This window comes from Copidosoma floridanum, unplaced genomic scaffold, assembly GCF_036245765.1.
Source record: "Copidosoma floridanum isolate Cflo_tuat_1 unplaced genomic scaffold, Cflo_Japanese_pri ptg000018l, whole genome shotgun sequence".
NCBI classification, from domain to species: domain Eukaryota; kingdom Metazoa; phylum Arthropoda; class Insecta; order Hymenoptera; family Encyrtidae; genus Copidosoma; species Copidosoma floridanum.
In genome coordinates this window covers 1,667,658-1,690,173 of record NW_028321895.1, presented here as the reverse complement: position 1 = coordinate 1,690,173, position 22,516 = coordinate 1,667,658, and the positions used below count along the sequence as shown (strand labels likewise).

The following is a 22,516-nucleotide window of genomic DNA, read 5'->3' as shown; positions in this document are numbered from 1 at the left end:
TAAAAATTTCATTTTCAAGTAGTTTACCGTTAAAAGATCAAGAGTCTTTCTGAGTATTCGAGCCTCACGCACGAAACCCTTTTACATTATGGTTTTTTTTATTAGGCGATGCATGTTAAAAAAAATTGTAATTGAATATTTATTCTGTGAAATTTACTGAGAAAAAAACATGCACTGTATAAGCTAGGACGTGCGTAATCATTCTTTAAAAATCAGATCTCCGGTGAAGATACTTTGGCCTTGCTATTGGAATTTTGCGCTGGTACGGTACCTGATCAAATCTCTGCAGTCGGTAACCTTGTCTCCTGGCATACCTATTACCACCCTTCCCGTTAAAGAGTTTATGCGTAGTCGCCCCTCCACAATGCTTAGGCCCCGCCTCCTGAGGCTAACTGCTCTGTGATTGGAGAAATTGATCGATTATTAAATCAACAATATCTCGTTAATTATCCATCGAATCCAAATTTTGTAAAGAGCTTTTCGAGAGCTTTTGATGAGCTTTATCTCGTGATATAGTTTTCCGGGCTCAAAATCAGAATGCCCTGTATGCTTATTGAGAACCTCCAGAGCTTGGCCCACAGTTAATAGAAATTATGACTAGTAAAATTAATAAATCCTGTTACTCATCTCTGATCGCGAAGTACGTTATTTCATATAATTTCATTTAATTCTTGTTAGAGAAGAAAAAAATTTAATATGTAATTAATATAGGTTGCGATTACGGTGATGTAATTTAACGTAGTTTTCTTATTACGATACAAATTATTAAATAAAGTTTTTGCACATGTAATAGAAATTATTATCAATACTTATTAATACTTACTTAGTTTGGATTGCAAAATAAACATAATAATTCCTGAGAGCCCCGATATTTAGGACAAGCTTTGAAGCTCTATGATAAACATAAGTAACTTTTTTAGCTGTGGTTTCTACAGATCCCCATCACCACAGTTCGCTCGCGTGCGAGTTTCTCGTTTTGTTTTTGCACTTTTGGGCTTGAATCTTCGTTGATGTGATCTGACTTTTTTGAAAATCATTTTGACGGCTTAATTAGTTATTTATTAACTTCTTTGTCCTCTAAGTCTTCTGTTACTAGGAATTAGGCAGACACGTAAATAAATTAAAATCAAATATCAATTACGGTAGCGAATGTTTATTATTATAGTGCAAAATTTAACTGATTTCCGGACGGTGCTACAAAAAATAAAAATAACTGAAATGTTAAAATCAACAATTTTGAGACTTATACGTTTGTGCATGAATTTTTTATTGTTTCTCAACATTACATCACTTTTTTACAACTACTACGACATGAAATAAGTTATCGAGATGATGGAAAATATGAGCTGAAGATTTATTATCTCATGAAGAATATTCATTAGTCATGAGAAAAATTCACTTAGAGGACATCCTGTTGGATATTTTTCTTTTGAATTAGCAGAAAACTAATTTTTTTATATTAAAAAAAAAGTTATAATAAAGTAATTTTCGTAAGAAACAAAAATACAAGCTGGATCTTATTACACAATGACAACAAAATAATTAGAGATGTTTATTATTCAATTTAAATCAAAATGTCTAAATAAGTATTCATAAAGAAGAGTTTGAAAAAAAATTAAAGAATACTTAATCAGTAAGACCACCGAAACAAAAAAAGAGTCATCGTGTCTTCTGCGATTCGATGCTGAGAATGCAAAAACGAAATAATGAATATGCGCACGAGCCATCTGTGTTACGAAAGCTATATGCGTATCTTATGGTCAAGAGTGAATTATTTTTATGGTGATTGGTGATGAAACTCCGAAGCTTGTCCTAATTATCAAGGCTCGCTATAATTATTACATTTATTTCGCAATCTTAATTGGGACTCATTTGTGTTGATAATAGTTTTTCTTACATGTTTGAAGACTGTATTTTATAATTTTCGTTGTTAAATTATGTACTTACAATTATAAATTATTCAGATCGTATGATGTTAATATAATATGTGCAGTTACCCTGGTAGCACAGTTAATGCAATTTTTATGCAATTCCTACACAAAGTTTCGTTTAGTAAATAAACTGCATAATATGATGCTCAGTCTGCTTCCGCAGAATTACATGAATCTTCTGCTAGGTACAGCTGCAAGGCACTTGCCCAAAAAGTGCACAAGATTTGCATTAAGTTACTTGCATTAATTTACGTCACTTGAACACACTCGCAAGTGCATCAGGCGTGCACAAGAAGTGCACACAGACGCATGTGCACGACACTTGCGCAAGAAGTGCTTCAGACTTGCATAAAGTCACTTGCATTAATTCTTTAATTTTAGTTTTTTTTTGCGAGTGCGTTAAAGTGAAAAAATTAATGCAAGTTATTTTATGCAAGTCTTATGCACTTCTTGTACAAGCATCTTGCACCCGAATCTTGCAGCAGATTGATGGAAATCTGCGAAAGCAGACCAAGCATCGTCTTATGCAATTTACTTATGCGTGTTTGTGCTACCAGGGTAATAATGTGTGTAATAAAAAGTTATAAGATAACGTTATCGAGAAGCGAGAAGAGCAAAGATTTTTCACAAATTTTTTAATATGTGAGCTAGTTGAAAGAACGAAGATCATAGTGTTTGTATACAGTTAATATAGGTGTTAAATATTTATAAACTTCCGAATCCTCGATAGTCGAGTGGCGAAGCGTGTTTGTGTCGCTTATGTGGGCTCTGGCTATAGTTTAGGTTCGGTTCCATTTGGCTGCAGACTTTTTTTCTGATACAAGTGTACATTGGTAGTCAGGAGGCCAACGAGGAGTATTAATTTAATTAACAAATTACTTTTTAGAACTATTATCGAAATTATATTTGTTTTGACGTATTGGATAAAAAGTGCTTCTCACTTAACATATAGGTAAATCTAAGTAAAACATAAATGAAATAAATTAAATCAGAATGATGAATTGCACCGACAAAAAATCTCCAGACAGTTGGAATCGATCCCAAGATTGCAAAACAATTCGAGCAACAGCATAACCCTTTACCATCTTAGCTATTGGAGTTTTAAAGCGCATATTCGGTATACTTTTTTTTTTTTTTTTGTTATATTATAGTGCTCTACGTCCGGCTCCTTTAATAAGGGCACTACTATGGGCACTTAGCACTTGGAAAAGGGACAAGGAAAGGGATGGGAGGCCTCCCATTACAGGAGGGGGGTAGGGGGAAATAGGCAATTTTGCTGCGAGAAGGTCGCCTACTAAACCCTCCTCGAGGAGCATTACGTGGTGAAAAAGCACATGTGAAAAATCACAGAGGTACTTGCCCGAAAAGTCGCACTGGCCGGGAATCAAACCACGGTCTCCCCGCGTGCCAATCCACGACCCAGCCGACCAAGCCACCGCGCGCTCATTCGGTATACTTTCTTCCACGTATCTCCAAAATGTACATCTAAATGCTTATTTCCATGCGAATCCACTCCTCGTACGTGCACACTCTTCAAAACAATTCGCGCTGGTTCAAAAAATGTGCACCTGGTTCGACGGCTGGCTGCTGCGAGTCGCCCCGATCAGTGCCAAAAAGTCGTCTCACATCGTAGCATTGGGGTTATCAATCTCTTTACTTATTTCTGTACTAGGTATACTAGGTACACTTCGTATACTACAGATATCGTTTGGACACACCATCGCACTTTTTATACTACAATATTACTCGTTATTGTAAATAAAAATATAAAAAAATATTTGGATCTGTACGTATTATGACGTTATTGAATTTCTAATAGAGTTGCGGCAGTTATTTTTTCTTTTACACTTTGAGCTCAGCCTTTATTAGTCTACTCACTCTATGCGCTGTACCATAATGTAACGCTCTAATACGTAGTTCCCGCTGCTTGCTCTTTGCTGTGCCACCGTGAATAGGCCTTACCTTTATGGTTAAGGATATTGTTACAGTTATAACTATATTTTTGTTGTTTCTTATAACTTTTATTCTTACTATTTTTATTATTATTATTGTTGTTATTATTATTATTAATATTATTATTTTTGTTACTTTTTTATTATTGGTTTTATCATTTTTGTTATTTTTATTAATAATATCAAAATTTACATTAGTCTTTTACGTTTCACGAGAATTACTACACGCCTCCACGATGATGTTAATGTGTCTGTCAAAAATTACTCCAAATTTAAAGAAGTTACCAAAAATTTCCGAGCAAAGTGTGAGGTGAGTGTGTAAAAGATCACTTTTTCTAAAAATTTTTCTCTACTTGTTTAATCAGTAAATTAATTCAAATTATTTAGTTGCTTAAGTGCTTGGTATTATTATAACGAGAAAAATTAAGTTACTCATCATCAATATCTATTTTTTAGCAATATTCAACAGAAGTGTGTTTTAAAATACTGTAAATATGTTTTAATTCTTTTCATAATAAAATGCATAATTTTGAGAATTTTATACATCTCATAGGGTATGTTAACTACAATTTCAGATGTAACATATTATGTACCTATTCTTAATTTTCTAATAGATTTGTATGATGAAGTGTTGTACACATATGCGTGCATATAATGTGTTTTATGTGAAATAGTTGTTCATGTACACGGTAAAATAGATAAGATTTTTAGAACTTACTTTTTAAAACCTCAAACAAAAGAGGCAACAAGTTTATCGTATCATAAATCTTTTAATACTACTTTATGCAGCTTCACTATGGCTTTCAAAAGTATTAAGAAAAACGAATCTTAAATATTTCAACTTATTGTTAAAAATTGTTCTCTTGCATTATTTCCAACAATAAAATAACTTTATGGAACAGATTTACATTTCTGTTGACTTTTTTTTATTTCTTGAATAGTTATGAATTATAATTCCCATGTAAAAATGTTTTTTGCCTATCAAGTGTCAAGTTTCCAAATATTTTAGATTGCTCAAATGTATATGGGAGAAATTTTTAAAGATATTTTTTAGATCATTTTGAAATAGTGCTGCATGAAAATTAAACCTTAAACAAATTCGTTTTTCAGGACTGGAAAGACACCAAAAAATAGTTGTTATCAACTTAATTTAGGAACTCCATATAAAATATATGTATACACATATGAGTCATATTACCAAAAACGTCCCATTCCATCTCCCAGTTGCTATCAACGTCATGTTAGGAGATATCAATCTGAAAGATTTTTTGAAAAATCGAGGGAGGTTTTCTGCTACAGCTGCAGCATAACTTAGATCATACAAAAGTATTGCTCTAGTTTTAGATGAAAAATAGGACTAAATTAGCGTCACACGGGCTCGTGCTCATTCAAATATTTGTGGTTTTAACGTTATCTGAAATAAAAATGCGGAGTTTAAATTTAATTTGCCGCCTAAAAATTCAAAGCTACTAACTTACACAACATTGTAATTAGAGAACTAAAGAAGAAAATTTTTTTTATCTAATTCAAGACTTAGATGATGTTTAAGTCGTGGAACCGAAATCTGACGAACTTAACACTTCTATGTAAAATGCTCGCGCAAATGCATGCAATTGAAATTGGGCATTTCAATTAAGACGTTTTGTAGTCGAGGATATTGAAAAAATTTTTTCTGTCTGTTGTTTCTATCACACGCTAAACCTGTTCCACTACTTGTGCGTTTAATATGTGTAAATACGCCAGTAAATAAATAGTTTTACCAAAAAGTGCTTTGATATAATTTATATAAACTGCCCTAGTAGCATATCGCAAGCTTAAGAAGTAGAGCCATGTACTTACGCAATTTTCTCGCAATTGCGTAAGAAGTGCTCAGGTCTTCTTCTCAAAACTTACAATGTGCTACTATTATAGGGTACCTGTTATAATAAGGGTATTCAGGATATCGGCCGGAGTTTCTACTTTACTAATTCTCTGACTTTGAAAAATCATTATTTAATAGTTATTTACGTAAGAAGTGCGGAAAAGACGATTTTCCGCACGAGTCGTGATTGACTCGTACGAGTGGCTAGAGTTGACGGGAACGAGTGCCAGTTGAGCACACGAGTGCGAGTCTATCACACGAGTGCGGGAAATCGTCCCGCACGAGTTGTGTACAAGTTTCTTCGCAATACGAGTGTGCGGAAAATCGGTGTTCTCCGCACTGATATTAGTGTGAAAACCTTTGCAGCACACCTTTTCCGCACACTATGTGGGAAAATCGATTTTCCACACAAATATCAGTGCGGAAAACATTTTTACTATTTTTCGCACACTATTGCGAAATAGTAGTCTTCCTACGAGTTTGAAAAGTCTTTGTTTGCGAACCGAGAGGTTTGCGGGCCGAGCCGAACAAGTATCGGAAAACTGCTTTTTACTTTAAGGAATCCAACTAAGTCAAAAGTCAATGAAATCCGTTGCAAACTGAGACAGAAATTTTATATTTTGTGATCATAAAAGCATGAGTAAGTGTGCATAATCTGAAGTGTAACCTTTTTTTTACAAAGTAATTTATTGAATTATATGAAATTTGGACATGGCCTCTAAAATAAAATTGTAAATGTGGCTCTTCTCACAGTTTTTCAGTTGTTGACTTCAGAATATTAATTTTTAACTTAGACGCAACTACATAACCTATCAATATTTACATGTTGGAGTTCACATTTTCAACTGAATATTTTTAAAAACCATGAAAGGACTGGTGTCAGAGGCTCTGTCCAATTTATTAACACTTAATATTTTTTTTTTTTTAAACAATCAAATAATGCTGAAATGCAGAGTTGACTAGTGGATGAATAGCAGTGATCCAGTAAAAGCATTTTCATAAACTTATAAATGAACAGAATATGAGATGTACGGTTGGATTAATAAATCGTATATTATTTATTTTGCTTTTTTCAATTCACATTGTCTTTATTGATATTATTTAGAAAAAAATGTATAAATACAACCAATGAAGCTGTTTATTCAATTGCTTTTTTTTTAAATAACAAATGAAAAGCATTTCTCACCTGCAAACTTTTGTGAAATATTTTAACAGTACAATATCAACACTACTGTTCGGTCGAGAATCCCTCAACATAAGGTCATCCCGCAGTGAAGGCTTCTTTTTGGTCTGTATATTGAGTCAATAAAGATACGCTAGGAGCTGATTAATTTTAGTTTGACACAAATCACTATTTAATGAGTAATCAAATTAAAAGAAACTTCAAGAGGTATTTGTTAATAAAATCGTTTATTAGATATGAATAACGCTGACTTATCAGCTCGAAGCTAACCTAAAAACAAAACGATTCACATTTCTAAACGCAGCGCATGTATGTATTTGACAAAAATAACTTCAAAAAAACGTGCAGATCGTCCGCAAGTTGGGGCCCCGAGTAAAGTACGTGAATTTACAGGAAAAATCTCTTGCTACTCAAGATACAATACAGTTTTTTTAAAAGTCAAAGTTACTGTACTTGATATTAAAAAAAAAAAAAAATATTCAGTGTTTAAATGTTTATGGCATGAAGTCACGTGCGAACGAGACGAGATAAGTTTGAGAAAGCAGCATCGGGCCTCGATGACCGCGCTACTATTTACTTCAGAGTAGTTAATATTTACTTTTCCTTGTAAACTAGAATCAGTCTTCATTTTCTTAATCGGAGTATTTTTATTGAAACATTCTTTATCTGCAATTTGATCAGTCTGAAATCTTGAACGCTTCCCAAGAGCATTTTTGAGAAACTCAAAGTCAAAAAAAAAAAAAAAAACTACAACAAACATGACCTTGGTCTAGTCTTTTTAGTTACAAAATAAAAGAATAATTTTTACGCTTTTTCATTCGTTTGCAGTTATTTTGATAGTATTATAGAAGTTTTTAATCTTTAAACGTTATGGACGAGCGCTCGAGACTTCAGACTCGTGTGGATCGGATAATAGAGTAATAACGTTAAAATATCTTTTTTGCCTTACCTTTTGCTGCTCCTTTTCTTTAATTTCCATTTTCTTTCTGTGAATTCCATTTTTCACTGCTCTGATGTCATAGCATAAAGAGGAACTGTCTTTTTATATTTCAGGAGTTTCTATACAAGAGCAATATAAATATTCTATTGATCTTCAATAATTTAACGCTAATGTATACAGCTCACTCTTAAATTCTTTAATTTAACAATTCGTCGCATCGGTCTTGAACTTATCTATGTGAAGGAACAATATTAAAAAACAGTGATCTAAAAAATAAAAATAAATAGTTTGTCTATTATAATACTTAACAAATAATACCGATAGTGTACTTTTAATTCATGTTTGTTTAATAGTATTTAATAAAGGACTTAACAGTTGAGGGTCCGGATCGAGAAACCAGCCGAGTGCTCGAAACGGAGTTTAAGTTCGCGACCTAGGGGACGATTTTCAGAAGTCTGTGAATCGATTTATAAAAAATAGTAGCTTATAGAGAATAAAAATTCGCTTTTTTTTTATCAACAGTTTTTCTATCTGACTGTTACCTTTTGAGATAAAAAATAAAAACCATACTTTTAAAAAACTCGAATTTAATGAGTTTTTAAAACATAAATCGCTGTTTCTCAGCCAATTTTAATCGAAATCGTTTGAAACTTGGTATCGGCTCGGGGAATACCTTAGCGTTGCGGATAAGCTAAGTAGAATTTGTTGAATTTGTCATTATTAGTAAACTCGATGTTTGAAGAAATTTTTCGGAAAGTTTGAAATTGATTCATCAAAAAACAGCTGAGATAGAAAATTTTTTATAGCTACGTGCAAAGCTGGCAATAACTGCGTGTTCCAGTTTCTGCGTCAGGTTAGGCCGTCTGCTACGTGTCGGTGACAGCTTATCGTCTACCACGTCTACTAGTTTTGCACATTGTGTGCAGTTGTGCCTTTGTCATTGACGTAGATATTCATTATGCAGTTTTAACGAGATTATGTGGTTACTACGAGCGATAGATACTGCTTTTTAAGAGTAGGAATTCCGTATCGGTGAGTGAAACCGAAAAGCAAGACAACTGATGTGAGATATATGTGTATGTCTCACCGTAAACAAGACGTTTGTTTGCAGCTACATATGATTTATAAATTAGTAGAGTATTGATTATCAAATTAAAGTGCTACGTAACACCTACTCTTATTATGTATAGGAAAGATACAAAACGAAAAAAGTGTTTCAACAGGGAGAAAAAGGATTCGAAGTGACAGCTCTTGGAAAGCGAATAAAAAAAAATGCCTGAGAAACGAAGTGAGCAAATTAAATAATTCTCCATATTTCTGAGCTTATTTGAAAGTATTATCGAAGAACTTATATGTATATTTCATTGACAGGGTAAGGAATATATTTCTTCTTCAAATAATTTGTGTTTCTGAAAAAATGGACGGTAAAAAAACAATTCATTGCTCTTTCTAATACGTATCATTTGCAATGTATTATACGATTTTAGACTTATTAATACTTTATTGCTCATATTTGTACTTGTAAACACTAGTTAAATTACAGTTTTTTTTTTATTCAAAATCTATGAATTTCATTCTTTTTTTTCAAACTTTTTATTTAACTCCGCGTGTAGGTATATGGACACAATAATATATTACGTACCTAGGTCAGAGAGTGGGGCTATTACTGACTGCCCTATATTATATCCTATATGCGCGGTAACGTGCGGTCAATAGTAGCCCCACTTTTTGGTGGTGGTACGTATACTTTTTTCCTTACATCTCCACCGAAAGTTTGACACAAAAATTTATGTGATTTGTACTCTTCGTTGTACTCATATTAATGATTCTTGTAACCTATACCTCTGCACTGTATGCAGCGGCTAAGCTCCTGTGACAGTCGATCATTTCATTTAGAAGTCAATGTATACTGATGTTTTTTATTCATTCATGGAAACACAAAAAAAAATAACTATAGCAGAAACCATTAATGATCTCGCGCTGTTAATGCAACATATAGTGTCTGATCAGGGCATTCAATACATCGCATATTTCATTGAAGCATAATTGTCATGCGACGTTACGACTTCCCTTTATTTGAGTATAACCACGGTTAATTGGCGGTGATAACAATCGGCTAAGAATATTATCTGTACCGAAGAAACTTTAAGATTAGGAACCAACACACAAATAATGTTAGTGTTTATAGGTCGGAGGGCGGGTTTGTTGCCCTGTGTAAAAGAGCGAAGTAGCTCAGATTGCCGATTACATAAAAAATATTTAAAATAATTATTATCAAGTTTCAAAATTTATCTGTTGAATAATCAATTAATTCCTGCACGATATACAGCAATTGTTTTTGATAATTGCTTTATTGATTTTTCTCATTTCCTGAATTATCCCTTAAGTTAACATCTTTATCTTTATAAATAAATTTATTTCTGCCCTTTTTTGGGTACAGACAATATTCTCAGTTTATATAAAACAATTTCATAAATATCTTAACAGCTATGATTCTAGTTTTTATTTTTAAACTTTAAAAAAAGAAACTCGCAATCATTTGTGAAAGGAAAGGTTTATTTAAATAAGCACAATCAACTTTTCATTTTTATTATATTTATTAAATCGTATAATTCTAAGGAAATCGTATCTTCAATTTCTACATGTATTAATTGTATTTAAGTAATCGCGATTCTTTGAGATAATCAAATAATTCAAAAAAGAAAATATACGGCATAAACAATAATTTCGAATTTACTTAAGATCTTTCCACATAAATTTAACAGAAATTTTATGTATAAAATTCGAATTTGAATTTTCCCTCCTTAATTTCCACTTACGCACATTGGGTTGGACTAAGACGAATTTTGAGTACAACCACGGAAGGTAAGTGCTAGGTAACTATCTATCCTGCAAAGTCACGTAGGGTTAGGTCGTCCTCAGGGCCCTTGGGTGTCTTGAGCACTGCTCAAGTCATCGACCCAGGAACTTCACTTAAGAAACGTGGTCGCTAACCCTAGTGCCTTGACTACTTAGGGATGCGTCATCTCCACGCTTAAAGCGATCGAGCACCGAAAGTCCAAGTAGAAACCGTTTAGTGGAAGTGTTACCTGTAGGTGGTGTACATACTTTCACCTCTTGTCCTTCGTAGTTGGTCTCTTTCTCTCACCTTGTGCTCGTCGCGGTAATGTACTGGTGCACGGAAGAGTTCCAGGTCTGGGTGAGCAGCAGATCTTCCGCGTCCCAGGTTCGCTGAAAAAGGACTGCTTTGGTGAACGTGTTCTAGCGTTTTCTTAACGTACTAGACGCACATTTCCCGCGCGTGGCGTTCAAATTTGAATTTTTATGTTTTAAGTCAGTACGTGTTTCAAATAGGAATTTTTTATGAAATAAAATGAAATATAAGTATACATAAAAAAAACGTGTACCCTTTAATTGTCCCCCCTTGAATTGTCTATTTGACGGTTTTTTTTATTATAAGGAAAATATAATAAATAGAAAAATATAAATATAAATTAAAGGCGTATATTATAAATTCTAGGTGACAGAACTGCCCCCTTGCAACGTCATTTACCTATTTAATGCACAAATGTGAAAAAATAACGTTTTAAAAATGAAATAGCTTACTACTATATCATTTTGATATGACGTACATTATTTAGATGCGTTTTGTACAAACAAAACTCAAATAATTTGTTAACAAATCTTTGTTTTGCTTATGTTACTTGAATATATCCAATGATTTCCTGTGTTGCATAAGCTGTAAAGGTTATACGTCCGTTAGCCATGTATGTATATAATATAACGTCTGCTCCTACTGCTACTGCTCGTTGTGCTGCTGCTCCTCCTCACATAATATATAACTATATATACCTGCTCACTTGGTTCTGTGCACATAAGGCGGGACTGATATGAGGCTTTTTCTAGCTCAAAATTGGGTCAGATGCAATGAACTTTTGGCGCAGGTGTAAGGAAAACAATTTATACATTAACAACCTACATGGTATTTTACTTGATATTACAGATGGTTTTTTTATGTCGTGAGACATGTTTTTACTTATATCATTCCAGAAAAAATTACATGATCTCCGTCTATAGAAATAAAATTGGCCACTCTCGAAAATGCTCATCAGTAATGTTTCACTTCAACTTTTAAACTAATTAGTTACATTACTAATTAAATAAAAATCAAGTACACATATTTACATTTTATAAACTAAGACTAGTTCTTTTTGCATGTGAAGCATGTTATTCTCTAGTTGGAAAGATAATCTAGAATACATGAGTTTAAATAAATGAATTTAAAAAGTCACAACATACTTTAAGAGTAATCGCAATAAAAATTTTTATCTCATTAATCTTGAAAACTGCAATGCATGAATTTGATAAGCATCAAACTTCTGCAACGCAAGAATGTACTCTCCACAGTCTAGTGATAGCACTTGCACAGCTCCACACCGTGTCAAGCTGCTATATAGCTTGAAGAGAAAGGCTCGCAAGTTCGGCCATTTGGATTATATGATAAACTCGAGATTCATGGCTCCCCATTTTCAACCGACTTGGTACAACGTGAAAATAGGAATATGTTCCCGATGTACAACTAAATACGCAATCCGTAAGCTGCGTGGTAACGGGAGCGGCAAAATCGGGAGTTGTATATAGAATATACGATAGAATACCTATATTAACGTTGCACAAAATCGGTTAGGAAGGGGCAGCCAGGAGTCTTGAGTTTGTTGTCATCAGAGAGTCCACATGGCTAAATTCGTAATAATAAAATCTCTCTTCAAGCCGTAGTAGCTTAACACGTCGCTAGACTGTGGAGAGCACATTCTTGTGTTGCAGGAGTGTAATGTTTCATGAAACTCATACATTAAAATTTTTTGACCTATTGTATTCAATCAACTTAGATTATAGAAGCTCAGAAAACTTTTGAGCTTAAATAACCTAAATTATTTTTCCGTGTGGATTTCAATGTCAAGATTCATGGCTCCCCTTTTTTAACCAATTTTGTACAACGGAAGTATAGGAATACAAATAGGGTATAACTGCTTACACAATATGTCAGCTGAGCGGCAACGTTAGCGCAAAATTGGGATTTATTTTACCGTGTAAACTTAAATACCACTATAGCGCCAATAACTGGCACTACATATGGCACCATTTGAACTTTACCTTACCTAGTAGTCAAATATATTCATACGCTGGTTAGTAATCGAATTTAGTGGTACTGTCACGGACGTGGCTTGGTTCAGTCAAGCCAGCGCCCGTGTGTTGGCACACCGGCGTACAACTAACGGCATAATAGAGTGCACCTAAGAGTGCAATTAAGGAGGTTCGGGCACTCTACGTGGAGAGGTGAGTAGGTATGCGGGGGCTCCCATCAGACAACGTGTTGAAGTGAGTTGTACTAATCCTTAAATGTTATGAAAAAATTACGGTACATACTTTAAAGCAGCTAGTTTACAATAGTTCGTGTACAAAATTTAAAAATATGTTGTTTGCACGATAAAAATTATCCTTTAAAAAAGTAGGAGACTCAATTTTCATTAAAAAAGTGTGTTATAAATTTTCTAAAAACAAACTTTTTTTTCACATCCTTATAGTTTGAGGTCTTGGGAAGGGCTGTGCCAAGTTGCAGATCATGATTTCAACTTAAACAAATTCTAGACAGAATTTTGTAATGACGTCTCGCTCCGTATAAAATACCAGCTGGCAGCAGACGATGCTCGGTTCTCTCCCATACACTTAGCATAGGACCCGCTCGTGATTTTGTCACAGATATTTCTTCCAAATGCCTGATAAGGTACATATTTTTTGATACGAGTGTCTTCCTTAGGACTTGAACTTTTGGTACAAACTTTTTGATTACGCCGAAAAACATTTTGACATACTTACATACATGATTAAAACTTCCAGAATGGCCTTTCCCATAAGATGCTATGTTATATTCGCACATTTTAATAATTTTTTTCTTAAAGATATGTCTGGTAAAAAATATTTAAAAAATTCATGGATGTTTTTGATGTGTTAACGAATCTTATAAATTTTTTCCGAGGGTAAAAAGCATGTTTAATCAATGCCCGAACCTCCTTAATACAGTCGCACTTGGCGGTGGTCATGGCTGAGCGGGCAACGTAAAGTTTCGCGAATCCTTAGTTGACGGGTTCGAGCCCCTGCTTCGCCTTTTTTACGTATATCAACGTAGCACATCCACTCGTGAACCCCATGATAAGAACTTATAGGGAATTTGTAGCTAATTTTTAGTAAATTTGTAGTGCGAGAATTGATTTTGTAGGGCCTAAATAACGCCCCATACGCTCGGATGTGCCAACTCGATATCAAGCTACCACATCTTACCGCGATGCGGGGCATTCAGGGGGATGGAAAAAACGATATATTTTGTAGCTAATTTGTAGCTTTCAGATGCATATCACAGATCTAGTCTAGAAAGCACCCTTGCGATAATAGGGGGTGTCACTGAACTCTGAGATCAGCCAAATTTTGCCAGTGCAGTATCGAGCGATCTAGATCGGTCTATAATTAGTAGCTAATTTGTAGTAAATTTGTAGTGCGAGAATTGATTTTGTAGGGCCTAAATAACGCCCCATACGCTCGGATGTGCCAACTCGATATCAAGCTACCACATCTTACCGCGATGCGGGGCATTCAGGGGGATGGAAAAAACGATATATTTTGTAGCTAATTTGTAGCTTTCAGATGTATATCACAAATCTAGTCTAGAAAGCACCCTTGCGATAATAGGGGGTGTCACTGAACTTTGAGATCGGCCAAATGTCGCCAGTGTTCTATTGTATATTATTTCTAGACGTCGAGTGTTTAAGATCTTTAATTTCGAGATTTTTTACGTATTAGTGTATAGACACATCTGTATGTTAAGCAAGTACTCATAAAATTTAGATACACTGTGCATGTAACAGTATTTATACTTTGATATTATATATTTACTGATGTTAGTGTAAACTGAAAGAGTTTTAATAACTAACGACAGTTAAAAGTAAATTGAACAAAATACAGTAAATGAATAAGAAAATAGAAAAACTATATTTTTTTTACATATAGTAACAGCCATGGCACAGTTTTGTAATTACGTGCTCGAAAACTCGACGATTTTTTTAAATCATCTACCTCCATCCAAGAGGTATTTCCACGACGGTAAATTTATGACACATAATGATTGGTCGTACAGTTATCATTACTACGGCGTCTTAATCCTCCAATTCCTTTAAAACCGATAACACCAACAAGAAAAATTTCTTCTTTTCCGTTTAAGGGGTTTTTTATACATTTATACAGTTGGTCTAGTGTAAATGCATGGTTCTCCTCTTCTTGGTTGAATACATCAAAGACGATAAAGTCTCCTTAAACGAACATGTATTGTATGAATAATACTAGTTTTGTCAATTACTGTTATTATTTCTGTATTAATTCAATACTTTAATTTTCATTGAATGTAATTATCTTCAATGAATTACACCGTGTAGTATATGTTGTGTAGTGTTCCCCTGAGACAATTCTTCCTGCCATGTTTCTCTACGTAATAATAAGAAAATAGTAGGAAGCGGGTATACATGTTTTGGATCAAATCGGCACCTTGGACAAAGAAAGCGTTAACAAAAAAATTGACTTAAAGAAAGTTATTTTTTATTCTTGGGTTGGAGAGCAATATATATATTTTGTACAAAAAACATGTAAGAAATAATAGTCATAAGTGATCGTGTGAAAGCTCACTAAATTCTAAAGATAATAGCTTTTAAGGGCCATTTCAAGAACTGCAAAATTGATGAGATGATTCAAACTCTGTGCCTTTTCAATCTTTATTACGGGATAAATCTCTCTGAGCGCCTTCCCTAACCCTATTTTTAGTTAGCATTTTCTTTCAGGCAATTTTAAGTTAGTTCTTTTTTAGAGTAAATTTTTAGTGAGCGCTTCTTTCCAGGTAATTTTGAATTAGCACTTTCTTTGACCGAGGCGTTAGAGTCAGTTTGTCAGAAGATATTAAAAGAAAAACCGAAAAAATTCGAGAAACCGTTATTTGTTTTTTTTTTTAAATAATACTCTAAAAAAAAATTGAAAAAAAAATTTAAAAAAGTATTACTTAAAAAATAAAATGAGTTTTGCTGAATCACAGTCCATTATTATCTATTGTCTATACAATATAGATATTATCTCTTACATATAATATACTAGCAGCCCCCCGTCTCGGCTTCGCCCGAGACTTACTAAATAAAACACCGTAGTGTGTTGACATGTAATGTGAAACATTTTTAGTTAGAAATTTTACACACATTCCTGATACATCTAAAAACAAAAATCTTCTTATTAAAAACATATTTTTTCGAAATCCATATAGTTTATTTAGTTAAATAATAAGGTGTAAAAATTCAAAAAAATTATTATGCTAAAAAGTACCGTGCGTTCTTTATGCCATAAAATAATCAGTGGCCATAAGAAGCCGTTGACTTACAGTTTCTCCCGTGAATTCACGAAAACGGCTATTTTTTAAAGCTGTTAAGATTTTAAATCCCCAAAAAATTTGTATTAAAAAAAAATTTTTTTTCTCATATTTCACAACTTTCTTACTAGAGCAACAAAGTCCTGGACCTTAAACCCTACAGTTTTATTGCCACAAAAACATTTTCTACTTATTTAAAAATCTGAAGTAGGATCTTTAAAGATTTCAGAGATTGCTGTGAGGGTACAATGAAAAGCTGATCTTTCACGTAATGGACTCTTTAGTTGTTAATTTCGACGCTGCTGTTTCAATCTCGATAAATTTTCTGCGTCAGTTTCTTGACGCCTAAGTAAAATTGTATTTATTAGATACACTTGAAGTTTTTCTTCCGATTCACCCTCTTGCGACTTTTGGCATGCTTAAAATTTGTGTGACCCCTAAAGGCTGTTTTCTGTCAACTTTGATAAGTTCTAATATATTTGTTGGCAAGGTAGTTCGACGTCCGATAGCCCTAAAAAAGACCGGTGAGCTTCTTAAGTTAACTCTTTCTTGACTGCAGTTAACAGCAATTGTGACTGCCTGGATACCTCAGGGTGATCTTCTCTGGCCTGCTGTTGAAAACCCAGACTGATCGGGAGAAAAATTACAAAGTCCGATGCTTTTGGGCTAGTTGTAGTACTCTTTCCCAACGTCTCCCGGTATAATGTCGGAGACGCTGGTGTCTAAAGCACCTTTTTTATTTGCAGATTCAGTTGTTTTGGTGATCTTAGATGGGGAGATTGGTTAGTAATACTTGTCTAGTGGAGGCTGTCCCGTTGGCTCAGTTTTTTTTTCCTTCATAGCTGTTTTAGGTTTGCCCAACGCAGACTTTGGAGAGGATCAGTGATTCCTGGTTGAATTCTTAGAGTCGAGAGGGTAATATAGGGTTGTCGGTCACCGGGTTTTCCAGCCTTGCGAAGAACAACTCCGCAGGTGACGTCTGCTAGTGAATGGCTGACTTGGTTTAATAGTGCCCGTCTTTAGTTAATATAGTCTTTTAGTCGACGAATCGCTTCCAGAAATGGTAATAAAAATGTATTTGTTGGCAAGGTAGTTTACACTTAGGTGGATGCTAAAAAGAACCGATGAAATTGATGGTTAAGTAGGAAACGTAAATACTTACAATGGCCCTAAAAAGCGCCAGTGGTGAAACTTCCAGGCTATTCTTATTCCTGATGATGAAGAGCTGGCTACGGTTGCTTAATTCTTACCCTAGGAGTCTCGACATACGGAGACTGTGATAGAGGGAGATACGCTGCTGACCAAAGAATATCTCGTCTCGGGTCGTTCCACGGATAACCAACCGCTCATTGTTAGACGGGAACATGTGGGTAAGCGCATTGGGGACGCGACGACCAAGAAGGTAGCTGTTGTGGCTGCTCATGCCCCTCAGAGCTCAGAGCTGTTTTCTTCCCTTGCTTACATTTGTAGCCACAAATTCTCTAACTGCACCAAGTGGGATGGTGGAACTTCCTCACAACTCTGATGAGTTGGAGCAGATTGTGCTCTGGCTAGATATATCACCTGGTATTGTGGCAGAGACGGCATCGGTTGGAATTAATTTTTTTTTTTTTCGATCGCACTCGTCGAGATTCAGGGTGAATGGACACTTAGGTCCCTTCCCCCTTAGAGAAGAGTGTCGTCCGTAACCAGGATACCTAGCTGCAAGACTATTATCAGCATTCTTAATACAGTTCGTTAAGTTGCCGAAGCTCGACTACAACACTATGGAGACGCTCTAGCGTATTATAACCACACTTATTTAATTATGTTGCAGGTAGCTTCGATTTTATGTCGACGCCACCTAGCAGATTTTACTGAACTAAAGTGAAAAGCTGGCATATTTTTGCAAAACTTTGAGCTCATTTATTGCTGATGTTATTAAATTTGTTAAGATAAAAACTATACTAAAACCATCTAGGAAGTATCATGAATCAGTGTGCGAAATTTTAACAAAATCGGTTTAGTAGTTTTCGCGGTTAGCGATTACAAGGGTTTTAGCACTTCTGCTTTATATATTAGTAAGATACCGACGCCTCAGACGAAGATTGGGCCCTGCTTCGAAGCCTGGACGAAGACGATGCCTTTTTACTAGGCCCAGACAAAAACTATGCCTTTTACTCTCTAGTTTGGACGAAGACTACGCCTTTTTTTCGGAGTTCGAACGAATACTAGCATGATTCTCGAAGAGTTACCATAATAAAATAGCTGTTAGTAGCTAAGCTCACCTTGCATTTAGGTTTGTAATTAGAATACTTTAAATTATTGCAAAATATTTGAGTAATCGTTTTGAAACAGAAAAAAATAATTCATACCAAGAAAAAAAAATATAATTATCGTCCAAGCTAAAAAAAAGACCACATATTTCGTCAGAACACGAGAAAATGGCATAGTTGTCGCCTGGATTCGAAAAAAAGGCATAGTTTTCGTCCAGGACCAAAAAAAGGGTATAGTTTTCGTATAAACTAGAAAAACGGGCTTAGTTTCCGTCAGGGCTCGAGGAAAAGGCATAGTATTCGTCCGTCTGGGACCAAAAAGAGCATAGTTTTCGTCTTGACTACGAAAAAGAGCATAGTCTTTGCCTGGGACGACGAAACGGCACAGTCTTTATCTGGAGCATCGTCATTGTATAATCGACTATTATATAAAATTTTTTTACGGAAAGCCTTGATTTCTACTATTTTCCTCATTACTTTTGTGTTAAGAAACCTGCCAGAAAGAAATTTCCTGATATTGAGGTTTGTGCGCTGTCAAAAATAAATCGAATTTTGGAATAAAGAAAACTGTAATTGAAGGCCTTAAAACAAAAAAGGGACTTGGTGTACAATCCGAATCTAAGTATTCGAGCAAATTAAAAAAAAATTGTTCATACTTTTTCTGCCATGTCGCGCTATTTTCTCTCTTTCTGTTTTAAGGCCTTTGTTTTTGCCTTTAGTTTTATTTAAGAAGACAACTTAAAGCTGCTCAGGACAATTACTAGCATATATATATATATACATTTCAATACTACTAAAATGCCGTGAGCGCTTCATTCAAAGTTCTCGAATAAATCTCTTAACTGCCCAACAATTAAAATATTTGTGACGCGATAAATCTGTAGTTTTTAACATCATCTTGCATAAAAAGCAATGTTCCCAATAAAAAAAATCCATATGGATCGAAATCCATTTTGTTTCATGACTCTATATCCGCGTTAAAGTATATCTATGTAAATCGTACATATAGATAAGTTTTTTTTTTATTGGGTTAGATCCTCTTTATTGCTATATATCATAGTTAATCTTTTATATCACAAAGTAATTCGGTAATACTTGTTCAGATATTCACATACAGCAACTGATACTGAATATTTTTTAAGCTAATTTACTGATCGTTATTTGATACATCGTCTGGTATCATTATGTTTTTCTTGGTCATCCTCACCATCCTTCCTTATACAAATTTCCAGCCAATTAAAGCACATCTGTTTCATTGCCGTGTGAATAAATGAAACTTTAAAGTATAGTAATATAATCATAAAGTATGTATAAAATATTGAATTATTAAAAAAGTCGAAAATTTCATTACGAATATAAATGTTGCATTTAAATTGCAATTTAAAATACCTTTAATAATCCGCAAATGATCCTAATTTATTATTGAGAAAAAAAAAAAATTCCATGTACACGCTGGCCTGATCCGGGGATCGCTGAATCAAAAATTACTAATATTAGAAACTGCACTTAATAGATAAGTAAACGATCAAACAAGTTAAATAGTTAGATATATTCATTAGCTTACTCTGTAAATATCATCCAGTGGAAATTTCACTATTTGATCCAGTTGAAAAAATTTCACTGAAGAATTAGTGAAAAATCCACTGATCTTTTAAGGCCTTATTCATCCCACTGAAAAACTAGTGGAAACGTTACTGATTTAAGCAGTGAGTTTAAACTTATAAGTTTACACGAGGCTTGCAGGATAACATGTATTACAGGAGACATGTGTATATTAACAGTAGATGAATTTAACCACAAAAATCATTTTAAAAAGTTGTGTTGTCTTAATTGATTGGATTCATCAGACCTTGTATTTAAATTCGTTCTGGCACGGTAAGTATACGTTTTTTGTATTTTTGAGACCCTAGTCTTATGGCCAAAGTGGTGAGACATCTGACTAGAGTGCCGCAAGTTGGGGGCTCAATTACCTGGTGTGCCAAAACTTTTTAGAAGTACTTTTCTATTATAAATCATATTTGTAAGTAAATTTGTATTGATTACTATGTTTCAATTATTCAACAATATGTTACACAATATAAATTATTATTCATTCATATTCGAATATAGTATTCTGAAATACATTTTCTTTAAATATTGTGTGTAATTACTATTGAATTTTCAATATTATTTTTAGGAAAAGATTCATGGATTTCTCACTGTTGATTCAGTGAAAATTTACACTGTTCATTCAGTAAGTCATCGGTGAAAGTTCTACTGAATTGAAATAGTGAATATTTCACTACTTGAATCAGTGAAATTTCACTGAACTCTAGTGGAATGATTTTCACTACCCCATTTCGGTGGAATTTCACTGGATGATATTTAGAGAGTACCCTTGTCCTTTATTCATAAGTTTTTAATTAGAGATCCAATTTTGTTCTGAATTTTAAATTTAAGTATTTGTTTATTTATATAATTAGAAAAAAATTCACTGTGCTAATCTAACTGTATACAAATCGCTTTCTTATTAAACTACTGTTCCGTTAGCTAGACAAATCAGGACTTGGCTAGAGAGAGATAGAATGCACTTCTACTGGCTGCTCCTGATCAACTTTCTTAACAACAAGGAAGTACTCTTGGAGGGCTCTAAAGTAGTAGCTTAAATATGCTAAATAAAATATAGATAGGTATACAAAAGCATGGCGTGTTAAATTGGCTCCTATAGAATTAAACACCACTCACCCCTTGTGGTTTTCCCGATTTGATGTGCACGAGGTGCGAACTCTATTTTTCTTACTCAGGACGCAGTAAACGTCTTAAGTAGTAGCCTTTGAGCTCTATTCTCTGTAAATCGACTAATTTGTTTTTTTTAAGTACACATTTTAAAACAATATGTGCATAGTCCAATCTGTTCACCTGCAAATTTATTGTTTGTTCTAGTCGTTAGTAAAGATACACGTATACGAATGTAAATGAAAAAACTAGTATTTTCAAGCCAACTTGATTTGAATTAACTCTTGCTAAACGAATTTACTACAAATTAGCTACCGATCTAGATCGCTCGATACTGCACTGGCAAAATTTTGCCAATCTCAGAGTTCAGTGACACCCCCTATTATCGCAAGGGTGCTTTCTAGACTAGATCTGTGATATACATCTGAAAGCTACAAATTAGCTACAAAATATATCGTTTTTTCCATCCCCCTGAATGCCCCGCATCGCGGTAAGATGTGGTAGCTTGATATCGAGTTGGCACATCCGAGCTTATGGGGCGTTATTTAGGCCCTACAAAATCAATTCTCGCACTACAAATTTACTAAAAATTAGCTACAAATTCCCTATAAGTTCTTATCATGGGGTTCGCGAGTGGATGTGCTACGTTGATATACGTCGCCTTTTTGGTGGAGCATTTCACATTAATATTTCGGACTCTTTAATCCATTTATTTAACAATTCGAAATTATCTGTTCGCTATCTACACGAGAATTCCCGAAGCTTGTTTCGTAACCGTACCAATAAAATTCTTTTGTTATACATTTTTTTGTGATTAGTTATTTATTTATTAGTTTTAAAAAAATTGCCTTATTCATGAGAGTAAGCGAAAAAACCGATGTAAAATTATGGTGGTGCCACTCTACTTTGTAAGTACTTGAAAAAAAAAAAAAAATTACAAAAATGTAAGACAAACAGAAAATTAACATAATTTCAGATTTATATTCAAATTAATATCGAATAAAATAAGTGATTTTTTTTTAATTAGGATTTGATTTACTTTTTACGTATTGATTACGCAAGCTTTATGAATATTTATTTAGTGGTTGGTATTTATTTACTGGTGCAGTTACCTCTATTCCTATTGTAAAAAACTAAGAGCTTGTGACGTGAAAGAATGTTATGTATCTTTTCGAAGCATTCGGTTATGGATTCGGAAGGTGGTGAGTTAAAATACATGTGTTT

The 22,516-nt window shown here is 34.1% G+C and overlaps 1 protein-coding gene across 3 annotated transcripts in view; it reads left to right on the top strand.

Moving 5' to 3' along the window:
- The first annotated feature begins 3,896 nt into the window (after positions 1–3,896).
- Acadvl (Acyl-CoA dehydrogenase very long chain) overlaps positions 3,897–22,516 on the top strand; it is a 164,626-nt gene continuing 146,006 nt past the window's right edge. For all 3 annotated transcript variants that reach the window (XM_089592490.1, XM_014349419.3, XM_014349418.3), the window contains exon 1: positions 3,897–4,193. In XM_089592490.1, the coding sequence (XP_089448616.1) occupies positions 3,898–4,193 (296 nt within the window). In that variant the 5' untranslated portion in view covers position 3,897. The remainder of the gene's footprint in view (positions 4,194–22,516) is intronic.